Source organism: Bison bison, unplaced genomic scaffold, assembly GCF_000754665.1.
Source record: "Bison bison bison isolate TAMUID 2011002044 unplaced genomic scaffold, Bison_UMD1.0 scf7180017864110, whole genome shotgun sequence".
Lineage (NCBI taxonomy): Eukaryota > Metazoa > Chordata > Mammalia > Artiodactyla > Bovidae > Bison > Bison bison.
This window is the reverse complement of record NW_011494682.1, coordinates 167,214-190,425: the sequence shown is the minus strand read 5'-3', so window position 1 is coordinate 190,425 and position 23,212 is coordinate 167,214. Positions and strand designations below refer to the sequence as shown.

General features: G+C 36.1%; 1 protein-coding gene across 5 annotated transcripts in view; it reads right to left on the bottom strand.

Annotated features, from left to right (window-relative positions):
* Window positions 1–1,853: 1,853 nt before the first annotated feature.
* ANKRD17 (ankyrin repeat domain 17) overlaps window positions 1,854–23,212 on the bottom strand; it is a 167,154-nt gene continuing 145,795 nt past the window's right edge. For all 5 annotated transcript variants that reach the window (XM_010839078.1, XM_010839075.1, XM_010839079.1 and 2 more), the window contains 5 exons: window positions 16,108–16,305; window positions 6,859–7,107; window positions 6,136–6,314; window positions 5,571–5,735; window positions 1,854–4,668 (listed from right to left, as the gene is read on the bottom strand). In XM_010839078.1, the coding sequence (XP_010837380.1) occupies window positions 4,609–4,668; window positions 5,571–5,735; window positions 6,136–6,314; window positions 6,859–7,107; window positions 16,108–16,305 (851 nt within the window). In that variant the 3' untranslated portion in view covers window positions 1,854–4,608. The remainder of the gene's footprint in view (window positions 4,669–5,570; window positions 5,736–6,135; window positions 6,315–6,858; window positions 7,108–16,107; window positions 16,306–23,212) is intronic.

The window sequence follows — 23,212 nt, the reverse complement described above, 5'->3', positions numbered from 1 at the left end:
CGACTACTGGTTTAAAGTGGAAAAGAATTTTACATGGAATTATCTTGGCCTGAAGGTTGAGGGAGCAAAGGAACAACTTCTATGCTGCTGCACTCCTCTCGTTGCAGAGACCTGATAACATTAGGAGTTGGACTTTCCACAGCGTCATTTAAGCCTAAGGACTGTGACCTTTTGATATGTAGGAGAAAAGGAGTTGATGAAAGGAAAAAGATCCTAAAATAAAAACTCCACGTTTATGCATTCACTATTCAGATAATTTAAATCAAGAATTTTTAAGCTATTCATCAAATTCCTAAGACTTCCTTCTGTGGATTTGTATTCAGGAGTCGGGGCTGGAACTTCTTCAATGAGTGTAGGCTCACCTTTTGTGCTACATTTTGGGGTCACAGATTATAGTCTCATTTAAAAATGTTCCACTGCTTTAAGTTTGACTATTGTGATCTAAATACAATTTATGAATATTTAACCTAATTTCATATACTTAAAACATACTGATTACAATTTGGTTAATGGAGATGATCAGGACTGGCTATCTACTTGGTATAGAATGTAGGGAGAAGTATTTGTCAATTACAAAGCCCAATGCAAATACAAAGTGTATATGTATGTACTGGTAACAAACATTGTGATACTCTGAGTATTTTGAGTGGAAAAGTATACTACAGAGTGACTATACAAATATTGGGCAAACCAGCTGAAATGATGCCAACCCTAATACTTTGCAAATGGATATATTATGTTTAAAAAGTTCATTTAAAAAACATTTTTAACATTTCTAAAAAGTTCAACTACTTAGTAGCTCATTCCTTTTTATTCATACTACATCACATAGCTAACTTTTTTCTTAATTTTATTTAAAGCTCCTGAAAAACAAAGACTATATATTTACTGTCAGAAGTTTCTGAAATTCTTATTCATCACTGTGCTGAACACAGGAATGGAGGTCAAAATGTGAATATAGGCTATTTTATATATATATATAGACTGTCTATATGTACAGTCATTTAAATTTCTCTCTTCCCAAATACACCTTCTCAAGTGTTTACCAAAAGAAACTTTAAAGGATATTTTCATGAGCAACTTAAAGTGATCCCTTGGAATCACATTTCTTTTTCCTATTAATGCACTGCTTTTAAAATCAAAGTTACCTAATGTAGTATTAGCTTTTTTTCTCATTAAAAAAAAATTCTCTTGAATTATCATTGACTTTTAAGTACTAAGTATACGATATTGGCTTTTACTTTCAAAAGCGGGAACTGATTTCAAGGTAGAAGTCTAATATGAAACCTCTTATGACCCATGTATTAGTCCTATATTTTTACTGTCACATAAAGAAATTATTTATGTCAAAGCCACAGTAACACATTTTTCTCTGTATTCACTTATCCAAAATATAAGTGATGGTGTTTTTGCAATCAAGGTGTATACCACGGTAGATTAAATATTAGAGCATTAATGATGCTCTCATCCTAAATCCCAATCATTTGCAATTAACAGTTAGTTAATTCAGTTAACTGAGTGTTGTGACTTGCTTAATCTGGGATATATTTCCAAAAAGATTCAGGAGCATCTAGAATTTACAAATTATAAATATCCCAAACATTAATATTAAAAGACATCTGAATAGATACATTTATCTAAAGTAAAAATACAGAGTATTGGTATACTCAATCTCCATGTTAGTAATGGAAAACAGTGAAATGGTTTTCCTTTGATATTTTGAATCATTCTGAAATAATCCTGAGTTAAAACTTTATTTGAAAGTTCTAGCATTCTTAAATGTCATGCCAGATTTATCTGTTTAATCTAACACTTTGTATTGTTTTTAAAAATAAAGTGTGCAAAAATATTTATGAAATGTATAATTAGGTCATTTTAATCAATAGAAAAATAGAATAATATTTTCATGATAAACAAGACAGGAACTATTAGTAAACTATTTACCTCCTTTTTCCTGAGAAGAAAAATGACAGTAAGATAAGTATAGTTATTACCCCAAAAAAAGTAATTTTCAATTACTAATAGATTGATTTAACTTTGTAGTAAGAGGAAACAGAAGGGAAAAATACCTTTCACATAAATAGTAAAATCACTTTTTTGAATATACTGGTATATGCTGAAATATATGTTGAAAAGGCATACCATGGGAATTCTCTTGGCACCAGTACACAAAATCATTTCTAAAATGGAATGATTGGTATAAACAGATTACACAATAATTGGGATATTAATTCTTTTGGGATTTAAAGTGTGAACTAACCTAACTGTTAAATCTAAGAGTTAAGCTACTTCTTAAAAGGATAAGAGAAAAGAAATACCTTATGTAGTCTGCAATTATACATACCACATACTTTCCAAAAAGGGGGAAAAAAAAGACCTGCATGGTCTCAAAAGATGATTTTTTTATTATTCAAATAAAAGTGCACTGCATTACATCTGAAATATAAAAAATGTATCTGAAAAATGTTCCCAGTACAGACTTCTAAAACCATGGTATTATATTTAACAAGCCTGACCCCAAAAACTAAATTAGGAGCATTCCAATCAATAGTCCCCTGTCCCATAGCTTTGAAGTAAAAAAAAAAAAAAATATAGTTTTTCTCTCTGTTTTTTAGCAAGACACCCTATCTTAAGAAACCCACTGTTGTGAGTCAACACAAGGTCATGTGTTGTGATAAATACTGGGTGGTATCTGTTATCTAGCAGGATTATTTTAATTAGAAAATAACCCTAGTAAACACAGAAAAGAAACTAAGCAAAAAGTTATAGGATAGTGGCAAAAGTCATACATAAAATACTCTGTTAAATAGCATTATACCCCTTTCTTAGTAAAGTGCAATAATTTTATGTCATAGCTACATTTATTTGTAGGATATCATTTAGCTTTTCCTTTAAATATGGTTGTATCAATCACAGACAGGGAGAAAAACAAATTTATGTATTTTAAGACCACCTTCTAAATTAAAAGATACAAATGTGTTTATAAATTTCTGGATATGTTTGAGAAATCTTTTTACTCTTTACTTAGGTAACCAGAGTAAAAGAAATCATTTCATTTTCTTGAACAGTCAAGGAACCATATTAATATTGTTAACCTGGGTGATCTATCTGAATTTTAGTTAATGTTTATGTTTCACCAATGAGGAATTATGTCTATTATTTTTTAAAGACATTACTTCACTTTTATGCTTACTTTCTAATTCAACCATATTATTTATTATATCACATGAGACAGGGTAGGACACATATTCTTCTTGGAATATGTTACTGTTTATTTTTTCAAGTGAAATGAATAGATAAATCCCACTGAGTAGTTTAGTGTGGCCCTGTGTCTTACATAAACAGGTTAAACAGGAGGCTTTATTTTGTAACCTGTGTATTCATGTCTACCATAAGTTGTCTTAATGACAACGCCAAATTTATTACTTGCCCCAAGTTAGCTGTTGATCCCTTTCACTGATAATATACAAACAAGTGTAGAAATTAAGAAGGCTTTAAAATATGGGGGGAAAAAACCTTTAAATTGTTGAAAACTGGAATTTTTATGTTGATTCCTGATGACTCCAAACCCAATGTTAAGAATCAATATTATCCAATATAAAATGGTACACTGAATTGTTTAATAATAAACAGTATATAAGAGCTTGTATATGCTGACTGGGAACCAGTGGTGGCTTTTTAAATTCTCAGAAAGACTGAATGTTTTATGATTAGAAGAAACCACAGGTGATGATGCAGATTCTCCATCTCTCTGTAGCAGCCATTAGAGTAAAAATCTTTATAGAATTATTTCACGATCAGAAAGAAAATTTTACTGGTATTAGTGGCAAGGGTGAGGAGAGAAACAAAAGAGTGAAGAGAGAAGTGTGTATTAGTTTTTAAAAGTGTGACAAGGTAATAAAAAGACATGAAAAAGTGTTAAAATTTCTTACTCTATATGTGCCTTGCTGCAAACAAACTCAAAAGGAGAGCAGCACGGGTATTTTAAAAGCCAGCGTCGGGAAACATTCACTGATAATGCCCATTGTTTTACTTTATACTTAAATTACACAAGCAGAAAAGTTATACTTATTAATAGTTTAATGTATGAAGGAAACATCCAGATTTCTGAATATGAAGGTACATATCTCACATTAATTTAAGTCTACGTAAAGTAGAGCCTCTATACTGACATATTGAAATTTACTTTCTGCTTAGCCTTTTCTGTTATGTAAACAATTGTACATTTATTTGCCATTCTAAAACTTCAGGATCAAGTTTACATAATTTTGCTAAATTTCCGTGTTTGCTCAGAAGCAGTTTACAGTACTAAAACCAACCAGCCAAAGAACAGCTTCAACAGAAAGTTATGTCCAAAGGGGAAGAGGGAAAAGAAAAAAAGAAAAATGATAAGAAAAAGGCTAACTAAGGTAAAACGGATGATGATGGGGAATGGGCAGTCACAAATGTTCACAGAAAATAGGTCAGTTAGTAAGTTCTTCTGCAAAAAGCCTACACACTTCAGTCAAGCACATCAGTAGAATGATTTGGGAGCATAAATTTTTTTTTCGGCCACTTGTGATTTCCTCTGAATGAAAAGGAATCTGCAGGCTAACAAGCTGATCCTCATCAGCCAAGCTGGTTCATATGCACACTGTTCATGTGAGGTGCCCAGGGTCCAGTCCACACCTATGAATATAAAGCACACGTTTTATTAAATATGTATTTAACATATACTTGATTAAAATAAAACTCTTAAACACTAAGGAATATTTATGAGCTAAACCAGCTAAGTTTCTCAGTTAACTGGCAACATACTGGGAAACAATAAAGAAAAGCAGTGATAAACCACTATTATCTGTTGTTTTCCTGCCTCTACTCTTATCCCTCGAACAGGATCTGAATTACCATCATTTTTAAAAAACCGTTATCTGAGTACATACAGGTTGATGATTGTGGAATGAAAATCAGGTATTAAATATATACCACAATAAGTTAAAATATACAACCATCTCTAAGCATTTTCACACTCACATACTATTTTGACATTTATAATACTTTTAATAAATAACCTCTAGATGGACCTTTTTGCACAACTAAATTTTGATACTTTACAACTTAAAATTTTTTACCTACCACCTGCTACTCAATGGAATATATTATGTCTTTCCTAATTTTGGCCCCAAACCACTACCTTTGGTACCCTTTTCCATATCCCTCTGCTATATTTCAGCTATAATAAATTTCCCTCAATTTCCCCAACTGCCCATATTCACCAAACTCTCTCACAACCATGATTTATCTCTATTACATTTGTCTTGGCAGCTAGGTGCTATGCTTAGTTGCTCAGTCGTGTCCGACGCTCTGCGACCCCATGGACTGTAGCTCATCAGGCTCCTCTGTCCATGGAATTCTCCAGGTCAGAATACTGGAGTGCGTTGCCATGCGCTCCTCCAGGGGATCTTCCCAACCCAGAGATCAAACCCAGGTCTCCCGCATTGCAGCTGGATTCTTTACTGTCTGAGCCACCAGGGAAGCCCCTTGGAAGCTCATAATCATTAAATAAATGTTCATGGAATGATCAGCCTTACCGTTTGAGGGCCATTATTTTCTGTGGAGCTTGAAACCATCTTTATCAGGGAATTCCAAGAGGGGTCCGCAGCATGAGGGCCGTTAAATATGGGTCCTCCAGCACCATCAGGAAGTGGTGCTACTGGAGGAATCATTGCATTCCCATACACAGAAAAAGGCATACCCTTAAAAAAGAAAACAAGGATTATGCACATTGAAGTCACTGGTTATTATTTTCCCCAGTATAATCAATACCCTAAAATTGTATTTGAAACTTCACCTCATTTTGGAACATGTAAGCTATCTAAGTGATTTAAAAATTATTTTCCAATATGATTTCTTCCAGCATTAGACAGAAGACAGTGTAAGCCTAGTATATAAAATCTTTTGTCAAAAAACATTTCTCTAAACAACTCAGACAAAATCAGGATTTATAAATATTTATATTTTAGCTAGATTTTCACCTATAATTTCAAGCCAAAGCTCCAGCACCATTTCACAAATGCTTATACATGGGAAGTAAAATAAGGCTAATAATCAGAAAATCATTTAGAACTAATGAACATGCTTTTAAATCACCATTACCCCAACTTTAGGAAAGTCCATGTATCCTGCAGGAACATGCTGATGGAATGTACCAGAAGGAGTTACAATTCCTGTACTCTCTCGCTCCATTGCTTGATGCTGTGAAAACACTCCTGGATCAGACATTGGCCTGTGAATCATAGGATTTCCCATCCCAGGGTTACACCAGTCTACTTTGTCTGAGGGAAGATGAAGAGGCAGAAAAAAATAATTGGGAGATATTTAAAATCAGAAAACATCAAAAAAAAAAACCTTTATATATGTCTAATATTTTCTACATTGGATGTGAATTCCTTCAGAATAATGACCTACTTTTATATCTTTACCACAATATTTCCATGTTTGTAGGTAGTGAAACAATAGCCTTGTAATGTAACCTAAACACTTCGTGTTACAAAACAAAAAAAAAGCTAAGATAAAACTAAAGAGCCCCAAAGGAAATATTAATATTTCCTTAATATGATGAAATGAAGAAAATAATATGCTTGCATTAAACTATACTCAGCAATGATTAACTCAGTGAGAGATCACAGGTGAACAAAAAAAGTTTCAAACTCTTAAATAAATTGATTAGTCAAAATGAAGAGATATGAACACATATTTTCTTAAAAGAATGTTTATGATAATTAAATACTGCTTTTTAAATTAAAATTATTTAAATATTTTAATATTTTGGTTAAATATATAAACTTAACTTCCAATAAGCAGAATAGCATACCATACCTTGATTGCCAGCAATCCCTTCAAAGGACCAGATGCCACTGTGTCCTACTGATGTGGACAAATTACTCCCAATAACAGATGGAGCTGAAGTTCCAGTTTGCCTGATACGTGCAGAACGTTCCGTCCCAATAGGGACTGGAACTTTTCTATCCTGAGAGACGTTGCTGGGCTTTTCTGACCCTAAAGGTACTGATGATGGGGCAGGAGAAGGTGCACGAACTCCAGAGGATACTGACTGTGCAGGAGAATCTAGAGAAAAGATATTGGGAAATAATATACACTGTCTCTATAGAGCCTGTAATTTTGTAAACAAAATTTTAGAAATATGAGTATAATGCTTACATAATAAATTATGTATATTAAAATCTGGTTAAAGTTCTGTGACTTTGCAGTCATTTTTTAATTTGGCTCACAATTTTCCTATTTAGTTTTGGGATAGTAGAATGCGAAATGTGAATGCTGCCTGCACACTAATTAATATTTAAATTAATTTGCCCTTGACCATAAGTAAAATATAACACCAGAGCAATGAGAAGACAACATTTAAATTAAAAAGAAACAACGACAACAAAATGGAGGTGGGGAAAATCACTGATTGTATTGGCAATTTTCAAACTATTTTCCTTGGGAATATTTGTCCCTTGGTTGTATGTTAAAAAAAAATAAGTAAGTTTCTTTAAATCAGGACTTCACAGAACTTTAATATGCTGATAAAATACCAACAGAAGGCTATGTTTCATAACCCAACTGATTCACTGTACCTTGTGGATATTCCACAGAACACACTCTTAGAAGTGGCAATTTAAGTTTTACTTATCAAAACAAGGCTAGTTCTTAATACACACAATTTGGGAATATTCATAAGTGATTTAGTCTCTTTATACACTATAGTGAAGAAAGTGAAAGAAAGTGAAAGTCGATCAGTCGTGTCCGACTCTTTGTGACCCCATGGATTATACACACAGTTCATGGATTTCTCCAGGCCAGAATACTGGAGTGGGTTGCCTTTCCCTTCTCCAGGGGAATCTTCCCAACCCAGGGGTCGAACCCAGGTCTCCTGCACTGCAGGCAGATTCCTTATCAGCTGAACCACAAGGGAAGCCCAAAACAATAACAACCTTCTTTGGAGTAGAACTTGGGATATATTTCAAGCTCTTTTACTTTTTTTTATACATGCTCAGATGCTCAGTAGTGTCTGACTCTTTGTGACCCCATGGACTGTAGTCCACCAGGCTCCTCTGTCCATAGAATTTTCCAGGCAAGAATACTGGAGTGGATTGCCATTTCCTTCTCCAGGGGATTTTCCCCACCCAGGGATCAAATCTGGATCTCCTGCATTGCAGAAGGATTCTTTACCAACTGAGTCACCAGGGAAGCCACCACAGTGAAGAAGGAAAACCAAAACCAATCATACTTTTCTTATTAAAGTCTAAATATAAAGCATATTTAAAATTAAATAGAGGCTAAACTGTAGAGGAACTTGAAGCTTAGAAAGTCAAAACAGTTACCTGCACAGTGCATAGCTACAATTTATTTGAAAACAGAAATAACTGGTTTAAATATGAACTGAATCTTTGAGGGCTACATACAAGATGAGATTATGAAGAAGCCTATATGTAAAGAGAGTCAGTAGTAAGAGGACTGACAAGAAACAGACTATGAGTGAGAGACCATAAATCCTCTAAAGAGAGACAGAGAGGTAATAGCTGTCTCAAATCTTAGATGGTTTCAAAGATCACCCTGCATAGCCTTGAGGTAAGCACCACTTTCCTTGAGATCCCCAGGTCTACAGTCCTTGCTACGAAAAGAGCCTAATTATAATTTTTGTTCTTATCCCTAATTATTATAATTTCTTTAATTAGAATAAACAAGAAAAATCTAATTCAGAGTCATGTTATTAAATATGCTAACTTATAGAGAAAAAACAGATTTTATAGGTTTTGATGGAATACAATCTTGGGAATCTGTTTTAGAAAAAAAAAAAATACAAGTACAAAACTCGGTACAGGACCTTGGCAGGGCCCCTTGCAAATGAGATACCCTGAAACTTAAGTTTCAGTAAATCCACTTCAGTTCTGAATTCAAATTGGAAGAGCAATGTGACTTACAAATGGAAAAAGTGCTCCTGCAGGAAAACTGCACTGCATTGTCACGCTTCAGTTCAGTGTTAACTGAACTACAGTAGATCATGAGATGACTGTGGTTAGTTATGAGTAACAAAAATTTTTTTTCAAGGTTAAAGAAAACAGAAGAGAAAATAACAGCATGAAAAAAAAACAGCAGCATGAACATATACTGTAAGGATGTAAGTACTGTTTTATAGATTATATTTCAGTCACACACAGGTATATGCATACTGAGTCATGATGTAAAATTAATTTTTTCCTTAAAAAAAACTGTCATTATTATTATTTTTACTGCTTTTGGATACAAAAGAGCCTTATAAGATTGAAATGTCAAAGTGACCCACTGACTAGATTTGCCAAAGCCTGAAACTCACAGAGCACCAGTGATCAGTACTCAAAGCATGGACGGGTTGAGCACTGACAGGATAGACCTTAGCAGTCTGAGTGGGATACGGGCTCAGGGGAGCTCTGCCTAGCCTGTATGCAGAAGGAGCTTGGATATCACCAGCCTGTTGTTTTGCAGCCTCAGGAAGGTTTTCTGCTTTCTTTTTTTAACTTTTTTATTTGGAAGTAAGGGACCCATGTCCCACATATCCTAGTTTAATTTGCCAGAGTCCTAATATCATGTCCTGACATTCTATAGAGGAGAAGGGAAAAAAAGAAGTGGAATGCACGGAGAAATGTTGATAAAAGCTGTTCAAATACCTAAAACCAGATAAATACATTGTGAAGAATAAGTAATGCTTCTTGGGTTAGTTTTCCAACAGCATGCAGAATGGCAATTTTTATGAAAAATATATAGATAAATATGAAAAACAAAATTCTGAAAGACTACCATAAATAAACAAAGCTATGAAATGACATTTATGTGAACAGATAAAGAATAATCAGAAGTCAGGTAAAACAAACTAAATGGTCATTAAAAAGTATTAAGATTTTTATTAGTAGTAGTAGTACTGTTAGTCGCTCAGTTGTGTCCAACCCTTGGTGACCCCATGGACTGTAGCCCACCAGGCTCCTCTGTCCATGGAATTCTCCAGGCAAGAATACTGGAGTGGGTTGCCATTCCCTTCTCCAGGAGATCTTCTCAACCCAGGGATCGAACCTGGGTAGGTAATGAAATGCAAACTAGTTAAAAGTTCAGTAATAAAGGGAAAAGTCTGAGAATCTTGGCTGATCAACCAGTCTAATAGTTGCAAAATGATGACTCAAATTGTAATTCCTTTTACATTTATGAGTTGTCATTATACTGTAATGACATTGTAAGTCCCCCGTCTGCATTGTAAAATTTTATTTATAACCATTACGTACTCCATGGATTCTTGTTTTATCCAGTGAGCTGACATTATTCATTTTGATGGTTAAATTGTCCTGAATTTGGCTAGTGGGAGCTCCTTCAAGCTATATGCTGCATTCCTCTGACATGCCCCAACCATCTAAACACTTAATTACTTTCTGACACTACAAGACTTTTTGTAGACTTCTCTTATACTCTTCCTGCCCCAGCTCTCAAATCAGCTATTTCCCCAACAAGCCCTAGTTTCTTTTAGTGGATTAAAACATTTAACAGACAGATCTGGATGCTGAATGTGCTTACTGCTACTGAAGATCCATGGCTTCTAGGCCCTTTTCAGTAGATAGTTCTGGGGGGAAAATGGCAACTTTATGTGATTCAATCCGAAACATAACATCATTTTAAAATCATGAGTTCATATTGATCCTCTAATTCCAATACAATTTCATAGCATTCTTCCTTGCCTTACTCTACATTCTTCTCTTCCTACAATCAGAGCCCTGGATTACATCATTTTCAATATTCTTATTTATTCATTTGCTCAGCCCTATAATATAACCCATGTAGGTTTAAAATCACTCATCCATAACATAAAATACAAATGTCCTAAGTAGAAGTGAAGATTTTGTCTGTAGTCTATTTGTCTTTTGGGTTTACTAAATACCAATGTCTTCAAAAGTTTTTAGATTGTTTCTTTTTCATTTAGTAGGTTTATGTTAGTAATTTAAAATGCAGATAGGTTTACTTGTTTTTATTTATTTTCAATTTTAGTGTTTTTCCCTTCATCAAGGTTGGTTCTGTTTTAAATTTGTGAATATTAACATGGTTACAAAAACAAAACTATTATTTCTACTGAGAAAAGTTCTCCTTCTTCCCTATTTCCTTACATTCTACCTCAAAGTCTGATGAGGAATAAAAGCAGTTTCAAAGTAAGTGCCCACAGATTACTTTACAAATTACAAAGGGAAAAGTGATAATTTGATAGTGTAGAAACCTATGAAACCAAGTGATCAAAGTAAACAGCACAAACTGACATTTTATATTTTCTAATGTAATACCGTGAGAAGGCTGAAACACTAATAGGGATGTTCCTGTCAAAAATACATAACTTAAACTTAAAAATGAAGAAATATCAGAAAAACAAATTGAACCATTTTACCAAACAACTGATCTGTAACCTTAAAAAAAAAAAGCTTTCTTTGAAAGATTCATAAAGTCTAAGCAAACACTTCCAGGTTATTTGAAACTAAAAAGACATGGGAATTACATGCAGTCTGTGACACTGATTTTAATCTTGAAAAAGAGGAGATACTAAAGGCATTATTGGGATAACTGGTGAAATATGAGTATGGACTATATATTAGATTATAATGTATCAAAGTAAAATTTGCAGAAGTTGATTAACTGCATTGCAGTTTTGAAAGAGAAAGTTCTTGTGATTCTAAAATATTATAATCTGGAGTATTTAGGGGAAATCAGTCTGTATCTGCAACTAACTGTAAAATGGTACAGTAAGAAACCCCTGCAGATGATGACTGCAGCCATGAAATTAAAAGACATTTACTCCTTGGAAGAAAAGTTATGACCAACCTGCATAGCATATTGAAAAGCAGAGACATTACTTTGCCAACAAAGGTCCGTCTAGTCAAGGCTATGGTTTTTCCAGTGGTCATGTATGGATGTGAGAGTTGGACTGTGAAGAAAGCTGAGTGCCGAAGAATTGATGCTTTTGAAGTGTGGTGTTGGAGAAGACTCTTGAGAGTCCCTTAGACTGCAAGGAGATCCAATAGTCCACTCTAAAGGGGATCAGTCCTGGGTGTTCTTTGGAAGGAATGATGCTAAAGGTGAAACTCCAGTACTTTGGCCACCTCATGGGAAGAGTTGACTCACTGGAAAAGACTCTGATGCTGGGAGGGATTGAGGGCAGGAGGAGAAGGGGACGACAGAGGATGAGATGGCTGGATGGCATCACTGACTCGATGGACGTGAGTCTGAGTGAACTCTGGGAATTGGTGATGGACAGGGACGCCTGGCGTGCTGCGATTCATGGGGTTGCAAAAATTTGGACACGACTGAGCGACTGAACTGAACTGAACTGAAGAAAGCCCTACAATCCCTACACACACATATTTTACACACACACACACACACACACACACACACACACTTTCTTTCTCTCTCTCCTCTCACACACACACAGATACACAGCAGGGAAAGGGAGGAATGTGGTAACATGTTAACAAGTAGTGAATGGGCGTGGGGAAATATACAAGGGTTCTTTATGCTATCTTAAAGGACCCTAGAGATATAAACAAATGCAACATGTTTACCTTAAAAAGAAAACACAACACATTTACCTTAAGTGGTTCATGGTTCAAAAGCAGAAAAGACCTATAAAAATGTTTTAGGACAACTGTGTGTGTGTGTTCTTAGTTGTGTCCGACTCTTTGTGACCCCATGGATTGTAGCCTGCCAGACTTCTCTGACCGTTGGATTCTCCAGGTAAGAATACTGGCGTGGGATGCCATCACCTCCTCCAGGGGATCTTCCTGACTCAGGGACCCAGCCTGCATGTCTTATGTTTTTTGCATTGGCAGGTGGGTTCTTCACCACTAGTGCCACCTGGGAAGCCCCATCGATCTTTCTTGTAATGAACTAAATAAATAAATATCCATATTCCTCCAGTACACAAATTTATGTTGTACTGAATACAGCTTTAAATAACTGAGGCTGTAACTTTTTATTATAAGCCAGATAGTTAAGACTAAAATGTCATAATCAGTTATTCCTTATAGTTATATTTACTTTCAATGTTCTATTAATAGTTTAAGTTTAGATAAACCAGGCCAAATAGCTATGTTATACTATATTCACTTTATCTCAATTATGATTCTTAAGAAACTTTCTTCAGCTTTTTCAAAGATAGGTAAAGTATCCTCAACAGGAATCGCTATGAACTTCTCTCCTTTTTTCTTGGTACCTTATTTGCATACTTATTACATTATTTCTGGCATGATTTTGTCATAGTCATCTTATTTATTTATTCTTTCTTAAACCATTTATTTTAACTTAGGGACACCGGTACAAGGATAGGAGAAGGCAATGGCAACCCACTCCAGTACTCTTGCTTGGAAAATCCCATGGACAGAGGAGCCTGGTGGGCTGCTGTCTATGGGGTCACATAGAGTCAGACACGACTGAGCGACTTCACTTTCACTTTTCATGCATTGGAGAAGGAAATGGCAACCCACTCCAGTGTTCTTGCCTGGAGAATCCCAGGGAGGGCGGAGCCTGGTGGGCTGCCATCTATGGGGTCGCACAGAGTCGGACACGACTGAAGCGCCTTAGCAGTACAAGGATATGTAATATTCCATGTGACAGTCTTTGTTATTTGATAAACACAAGAAAAACTACACAATATGTAAATTCACTATATATGTTCAAGCTTGCACTGGCAGACATGCAAATCTCTCAAATATGAATTTTTTTTTTTAATTCTTTCACTCAGTTAACCAGTCTCTATTAACTGAGCTCTAATGTTGTTAGAAGAAATTGTTAAAACTTAAAAAAAAACAAAAAAGGATTCTTATTAAAATTTCCTCAAAGTGAAAGCAATTTGATGTCTTTATCCTCACTAAATAAATAAATAACCACAAATACAAAAAAACCTACTACCCTTATTACAGAATTCTCTTAATGTGCTGAATTCTCTGTTTACGTAGCAGATGAGATTTAAAGTAGACAAAAAAGTAGCCTTATACTATAAGGCTACAAATACTTCTTCATGGAAGCTACATTCTCAAATCTAAAAGTAAATGTAAATTAACAGGTGATAAAACAAGACTTTTGATTCTCAAAAAATGATCCATCTTAGAAATAAACCTCAAAAACACAATATTCTAGATTTGATAGAACTGAAGTTGATTCTAATACTTTAAAAACCTGGAGACTCTATTTAAATTCCTCCTAATTTCAGATTGCCAAGAACATAAATTACACCTTTTATAGTATTTATTTATTTATTGAGGTATAGGATTTACAACTTTTTGTTAGTTTCTGGTGTATAATACACACTCTTCTTCTTTTGCCTTCAATCTTTCCCTATACACACACACACACACACACACACACACACACACACACAGGTACATGTACGTATATACTGCTTTCCATATTCTTTTTAATTATGGTTTATTGTGTGCTAGTATGCCAGCAAATCTGGAAAACTCAGCAGTGGCCACTGGACTGGAAAAGGTCAGTTTTCATTCCAATCCCTAAGAAAGGCAATACCAAAGAATGCTTAAACTACTGTACAATTGCACTCATCTCACACTCTAGTAATGCTTAAAATTCTCCAAGCCAGGCTTCAGCAATATGTGGACATGAACTTCCAGATGTTCAAGCGGGTTTTAGAAAAGGCAGAGGAACCAGAGGTCAAATTGCCAACATCCGCTGGATCAACAAAAAAGCAAGAGAGTTCCAGAAAAACATCTATTTCTGCTTTATTGACTGTGCCAAAGCCTTTGACTGTGGGGATCACAATAGACTGGAAAATTCTGAAAGAGATGTGAATACCAGACCACCTCACCTGCCTCTTGAGAAATCTATATGCATGTCAGGAAGCAACAGTTAGAACTGGACATGGAACAACAGACTGGTTCCAAATAGGAAAAGGAGTATGTCAAGGCTGTATATTGTCACCCTGCTTATTTAACTTATATGTAGAGTACATCATGAGAAACGCTGGGCTGGAGGAAGAACAAGCTGGAATCAAGATTGCCGGGAGAAATTCAATAGCCTCAGATACGCAGATGACGCCACCCTTATGGCAGAAAGTGAAGAGGAACTAAAAAGCCTCTTGATGAAAGTGAAAGAGGAGAGTGAAAAAGTTGGCTTAAAGCTCAACATTTAGAAAACAAAGATCATGGCATTTGGTCCCATCACTTCATGGCAAATAGATGGGGAAGCAGTGGAAACAGTGTCAGACTTTATATTTTTGGGCTCCAAAATCAATGCAGATGGTGATTACAGCCATGAAATTAAAAGACGCTTACTCCTTGGAAGGAAAGTTATGACCAACCTACATAGCACATTGAAAAGAGACACTACTTTGCCAACAAAGGTCCATCTAGTCAAGGCTATGGTTTTTCCAGTGGTCATGTATGGATATGAGAGTTGGACTGTGAAGAAAGCTGAGTGCCGAAGAATTGATGCTTTTGAACTATGGTATTGGAGAAGACTCTTGAGAGTCCCTTAGACTGCAAGGAGATCCAATAGTCCACTCTAAAGGGGATCAGTCCTGGGTGTTCATTGGAAGGACTGATGTTAAAGCTGAAACTCCAATACTTTGGCCACCTCATGCCAAGAGCTGACTCATTGGAAAAGACTCTGATGCTGGGAGGGATTGAGGGCAGGAGGAGAAGGGGACCACAGAGGATGAGATGGCTAGATGGCATCACTGACTCAAAGGACATGAGTTTGAGTGAACTCCAGGAGTTGGTGATGGGCAGGGAGGCCCGGTGTGCTGCAATTCATGGTGTTGCAAAGAGTTGGACACAACTGAGCTACTGAATTGAACTGAACTGAAGGGACTTCAGTCCCATTCCACTCTTTGTGACCCCATGGACTATAGCCCACCAGGTTCCTCTGTCCATGGGATTCTCCAGGCAAGAATAATGGAGTGGGCTGCCATTCCCTTCTCCAGGTATAGTATTTAACTTATTAAGAGGTTTAAAACTTAAAAACTCCAAACTTTGAAAAACTTTAAAACTTTTTTTTAAGGGAACATAAAGGCAAACTCTTCCTCTAGAATTACTGTGTATTACTCACCATTTGATGCTGATGAACATGGAGTCAACAAACTAAGTGGGGAAAAATGTTGTCTGTTAAAGTTAGCAGCTGTGGGTGCTCCTCCAAGGGGTGCCCCAGGTCCATACATTTGACCTCCTGAAAGGTTTGAGGCAAAGTTTCCCAAATGTGTAGAGGAAGGTGTTACAGAACCATATGGCGAGTCCATATTGACAATACCTACAACGTAGAAGATAAATCATAATTTATAATAGTTATCCTTAAGATATATAACTGAACTAGAAAAACCTAAAATTCCAAGAGGTTCCTAATAAATGCAAATATATTTTGGATTATTAAAAAAATTTCTCCTTGTTTACTTCTTCCAGTTCACTGACTCATTACCTCCCCCTTTATTTTATAAAGATAGCTATAAAAAGGAAATTAACATGAAAAATATTTTATATTTAATGTTAATTTTGACAGATTATTATTTATTATAGAAACATGGAGATTTAATATAACACTAGAATTTACATAGGTTTGATGGGCAAGGAGTTGGATCAAATTTTATCTTTAAAAAAACTTACAGAAATCAATCAATTAAAAATAAATAAACATTAAAAAAAAAAACACTTAAGGGGAGGGAGGGATGAGTAGGCAAATCACAGAGGATATTTAAGATACTGAAAATACTCTGGATGATAGAATGATGGTGAATACACATCACCAGACTTTTGTTCAAATTCACAGAATGTACAGCATTACAAGAGTGAACCCTCATGTAAACTATAGACTTTGATAAGGATGTGTGAATGTACATTCATCAATTGTAACAAAAGTACTACTCTAGAGTGGGATGTTGGTAATAAAAGAAGCTAGGCCTGTATGGAGGCAGATGGTATGGGAAATCGTTGTACTTTTCTCTCAATTTTGCTGTGAACTTAAGAGTGCTACTTAAAAAAAAAAAAAAAAAAACCTTCAAAAAATGAAATAAAAAAGCTACAGAAAAAAAGGACTGTAGATATACTCTTGTAATAAAGAGATCTGATGATCAGCACCTTAACTAAAGTGACCATGCTTTCCATAGCTAATTCAGACAGTCTGTTACTGAGTACCACCTGATATGATGCAGTGTGAGATTCAAACATTACCTATCTGATGTTCCTGCTAGAAATGTTTAATCAAAATGTAACCATGGATTGAGAAAACAGGCAAATCTGAAATGTAGGACATTCTTCAAAGGATTCAATGTGGATAAGAACAAAAGAAGGTGGTGAGATGTTTTTGACTGGAGGAGATCAAAGAGACATAGTAGCCAAAAGCAATGTGTGAACCTTGATGGCTGCATCAAAAAGATAAAATAGAATGTATAGGCATAAAGGATATATCTGACATGATGGTTCTACATATTGAGTGCTATTACTGCATTAATTTTCCCTTTCTAGGGTGTAGAAATAGTGGTAGAAATAGCTGTGAAGGCAAACGTGCCTGTCTTGACCTGAATCTAATACTTCCCTCTGATGGACTCTCAAGTTGAACTTCATGGCTAATTTTGGCTCTAATCACTGTATACCCCTTAAAACTTCACCTCCCTATGACTGTGTCCTTCTCCTATACTTTTCAAAAAAAACCGGTATTTCCTTTTTCTCTAAATCTTAATTTTAGTATGTTTTTAACATTTAGTAGTATTATTCATAGTTTTACAGTATTAGTAAAAATAATGGTCATTATACATAAATATAAAATGGAAGTTGATGGAAAATCCCAAGTCTTCCTGGTTAATTCCCACCCCTACCGCCCCCCAAAAAACTAGCTAGTATATGGCAAATATCCTTTCACATGTTATCTTTAGGCATATATTCACTTTGTGGTGGTGGGTGGTTTAGTTGCTAAGTCGTGTCTGACTCTTGCGACCCCATGGACTGCAGCTCACCAGGTTCCTCTGTCCAGGGATTTCACAGGCAAGAGTACTGGAGTGGATTGCCATTTTCTTCTCCAAATTTTAGTCTTTCTTAACATATTTCTAACAAAATGTGGTCTACTGGAGAAGGGAATGGCGAACCACTTCAGTATTCTACCTTGAAAACGCCCATGAATAGTATGAAAAGGCAAAAGATAGGACACTGAAAGAGGAACTCTCCAGATCAGTAGGTGCCCAATATGCTGCTGGAGATTAGTGGAAAAATAACTCCAGAAGGAATGAAGAGATGGAGCCAAAGCAAAAACAACACCCAGTTGTGGATGTGACTGGTGATAGAAGCAAGGTCTGACGCTGTAAAGAGCAATACTGCATAGGAACCTGGAATGTTAGGTCCATGAATCAAGGCAAATTGGAAGTGATCAAACAGGAGATGGCAAGAGTGAATGTCGACATTTTAGGAATCAGCAAACTAAAATGGACTGGAATGGGTGAATTTAAATCAGATGACCATTATATCTATGACTGTGGGCAAGAATCCCTTAGAAGAAATGGAGTAGCCATCATAGTGTTAACAAATGAATCCAAAATGCAGTACTTGGATGCAATCTCAAAGATGACAGAATGATCTCTGTTCGTTTCCAAGGCAAACCATTCAATACCACAGTAATTCAAGTCTATGCCCTGACTAGTAACACTGAAGAAGCTGAAGTTGAATGGTTCTATGAAGACCTACAAGACCTTTTAGAACTAACACCCAAAAGGGATGTCCTTTTCATTATAGGGGACTGGAATGCAAAAGTAGGAACTCAAGAGAAACCTGAAGTATCAGGCAGATTTGGCCTTGGAGTACAGGATGAAGCAGGGCAAAGGCTAATAGAGTTTTGCCAAGAGAATGCACTGGTCATAGCAAACACCCTCTTCCAACAACACAAGAGAAGATTCTACACATGGACATCACAAGATGGCCAACACTGAAATCAGATTGATTACATTCTCTGCAGCCAAATATGGAGAAGCTCTATACAGTCAGCAAAAACAAGACCGGGAGCTGATTATGGCTCAGATCATGAACTCCTTATTGCCAAATTCAGACTTAAATTGAATAAAGTAAGGAAAAGCACTAGACCATTCAGGTATGACCTAAATCAAATCCCTTACAATTATACAGTAGAAGTGAGAAATAGATTTAAGGGACTAGATCTGATGAACTATGGTCGGAGGTTCATGACATTGTACAGGAGACAGGGATCAAGACCATCCCCATGGAAAAGAAATGCAAAAAAGAAAATGGCCATCTGAGGAGGCCTTACAAATAGCTGTGAAAAGAAGTGAAAAGCAAAGGAGAAAAGGAACAATATATACATTTGAATGCAGGGTTCCAAAGAACAGCAAGGAGAGATAAAAAAGCCTTCCTCAGTGATCAGTGCAAGTAAATAGAGGAAACAATAGAATGGGAAAGACTAGAGATCTCTTCAAGAAAATGAGAGATACCGAGAGGACATTTCATGCAAAGATGGGCTCAGTACAGGACAGAAACGGTATGGACCTAACAGAAGCAGAAGATACTAAGAAGAGGTGGCCACACAGGAGAACTATACAAAAAAGATCTTCATGACCTAGATAATCATAATGGTGTGATCACTCACCTAGAGCCAGACATCCTGGAATGTGAAGAGTCAAGTGGGCCTTAGGAAGCATCACTACGAACAAAGCTAGTGGAGGTGATGGAATTCCAGTCAAGCTATTTCACATCCTAAAAGATGATGCTGTGAAAGTGCTGCACTCAACATGCCAGCAAATTTGGAAAACTCAGCAGTGGCCACAGGACTGGAAAAGGTCAGTTTGCATTCCAATCCCAAAGAAAGGCAATGCCAAAGAATGCTCAAACTACCGCACAATTGCACTCTTCTCACATGCTACCAAAGTAATGCTCAAAATTCTCCAAGCCAGGCCTCAGCAATATGTGAACCATGAACTTCCAGATATTCAAGCTGATTTTAGAAAAGGCAGAGGAACCAGAGGTCAAATTGCCAACAACTGCTGGATCATCGAAAAAACAAGAGAGTTCCAGAAAAACATCTATTTGTGCTTTATTGAGTTTGCCAAAGCCTTTGTGTGCGTGGATCACAATAAACTGTGGGGAATTCTGAAAGAGATGGGAATACCAGACCACCTGACCTGCCTCTTGAGAAACCTGTGTATGCAGGTCAGTAAGCAACAGTTAGAACTGGACATGGAACAACAGACTGGTTCCAAATAGGAAAAGTAGTACATCAAAGCTGTATATTGTCCCCCTGCTTATTCAACTTATATGCAGAGTACATCATGAGAAATGCTGGACTGGATGAAGCCCAAGCTGGAGTCAAGACTGGCAGGAGAAATATCAGTAACCTCAGATATGCAGATGATACCACCCTTATGGCAGAAAGAAGAACTAAAGAGCCTCTTGATGAAAGTGAAAGAGGAGAGTGAAAAAGTATGCTTAAAGCTCAACATTCAGAAAACTAGGATCATGGCATCCAGTCCTATCACTTCATGGCAAATAGATGGGGAAACAGTGGGAACAGTAGCTGACTATTTTTTTGGGGCTCCAAAATCACTGCAGATGGTGATTGCAGCCAGGAAATTAAAAGATGCTTTTCTTGGAAGGAAAGTTATGACCAACCTAGATAGCATATTAAAAAGCAGATACATTACTTTGTCAACAAAGATCTGTTTCTTCAAGGCTATGGTTTTTCCAGTGGTCATGTATGGATGTGAGAGTTGGATTATAAAGAAAGCTGAGTGCCAAAGATTTGATGCTTTTGAACTGTGGTGTTGGAGAAGACTCTTGAGAGTCCCTTGGACTGCAAGGAGATCCAACCAGTCCATACTAAAGGAAATCAGTCCTCAGTGTTCACTGGAAGGACTAATGTTGAAGCTGAAACTCCAATACTTTGGCCACCTGATGTGAAGAGCTGATTCATTTGAAAAGACCCTGATGCTGGGACAGGTTGAAGGCAGGAAAAGGGGATGACAGAGGATGAGATGGCTGGATGGCATCACCGACTCAATGGACATGAGTTTGGTTAAACTCTGGGAGTTGGTGATGGACAGGGAGGCCTGGCGTCCTGTGGTCATGGGGTCGCATAGTCGGATATGACTGAGCAACTTAACTGAACTGAACATATTACCTAGATGTTACATTTTTTGAAAAGTGAAGTATTTTCACTAAATTCCAACTTTAAAAAATTAAATAACAGACATTTCTCTAAGCAGACATACAGATGGCTAAAAAGCATATGAAAAGATGCTCAACATCACTAATTATTAGAGAAACACAAATCAGAACTACACGAGGTATCACCTTATACTGGTCAGAATGGCCACCATCAAAAAGCCCATAAACAATAAATGCTGGAGGGAGTATGGAGAAAAGGGTACCCTCTTACACTATCGGTAAGCATGTAAATTCATATAGCCACTATGGAGAACAGTATGGAGGTTCCTTAGAAAACTAAAAACAGCTACTATGTGATCCCTGGTCTCTGACTCAGAGGTAAAAGAATCTGCCTGCAATGTGGGAGACCTGGGTTCGATCCTTAGGTCGGGAAGATCTCCTGGAGAAGGAAATGGCAAGCTACTCTAGTATTCTTGCCTGGAAAATGCCATGGACAGGGGAACCTGGCAGGCTACAGTCCATGGGGTTGCAAACAGTTGGACACGACTGAGCGATTAACATAGTATGTGACCCAGCAATCCCACTCCTGGGCATATACCATAATTTGAAAAGATATGTTCACCTCAATGTTCACTGCAGCACTATTTATAATAGCAAGGACATATAAGCAATCCAAATGTCCATTAACAGAGGAATGGATAAAGAAGATGCGGTACATATGTACAATGAAATATTACTCGGCCGTAAAAAAGAATGAAATAATGCCATTTGTAGTAACATGGATGGCCCTAGAATTGTCATACTGAGTGAAGTCAGACAGAGAAAGACAGATATATGATATAGTTTGTATATGGAATCCAAGAAAAGAGTATAAATAAAAAAAACTTATCTACAAAACAAAAATAAAGTTACAGATGTAGCTCTGTACATATGTAGAAAACAAAACTTATGGGTACCAGGGGGTAAGGGACCAACTGGGAGATTAGGATTGACATATATACACTGCTGTATATAAAATAAATAATAAGAACCTACTGTACAACACAGGGAACTCTACCTACTCCTCTGTAATGGCCTATATGGGGAGACAATCTTAAAAAGAGTGGATATATGTATGTATATAACTAATTCATTTTGTTGTACACTTGAAACTAACACAACATTGTAAATCAAATATACTCCAATAAAATTTAAAAAAAAGGCATTACAATGTATTAGCATATGAAGCTTTACAATAAATTATATCGATTCTATTGTTTTAGGACTCAAGAGAAACTGCTTTTGAAAATTCATAAAAAATGTTTCAATCAACTCCCAGCAAAGAAATATTTACTGATCATGTTCATCACATTTATGTGCTAATAGGTAAACATAACAATCAGTTCCCATTAGTCCCAGAATGTCATCTCTTCAATAACACACATCAAGTTGGCAACCTTTCTGTAAAGGCATAAATAATATTTTTAGACATCAGTAAAGCATGGAAATAGAAAAAGAACATTATTGGAAAATTGTGGAGTATGAATAAAGTCTCTAGTCTAGTTAGTTATAGTGTTCCAATATTAATTTCTTTGTTTTAATAAATATATCATGTTTATGTAAGATGTTTACACTAGGGGAAGTTGGGATAATTATAGAAGTTATAGAAGAACACTTCTATAAAAAAATTTCAAAGTAAAAAGTTAAAAAAGAAAAAGCAACCACTCAAAACCAGATCTTTAGATCTTCTTTAAATATCAGCACTGCCCAATAGAATTTTTTATGTTAACAGATGTGTTCAACATCTGCACTGTGCAATATGGCAGCTACCAGCTACATCTGCTCATTAAGTAAGCACTTGAAATATGATCAGCCTACAGACACTATGGAAAACAGTGTCTTGGAAAACAGGAGGATCTTCTTAAGAACTGAAAATGGAACTACCACAACGATCCTGAAATTCCTCTTCTGGAAATATATTCAGAAGAAACAAAAATATTAACTTGAAAATATACCTACGCTCCCATGTTCATAATAGCATTATTTATAATTGCTAAGACATGGGAAAAAACCTAAGTATCCAT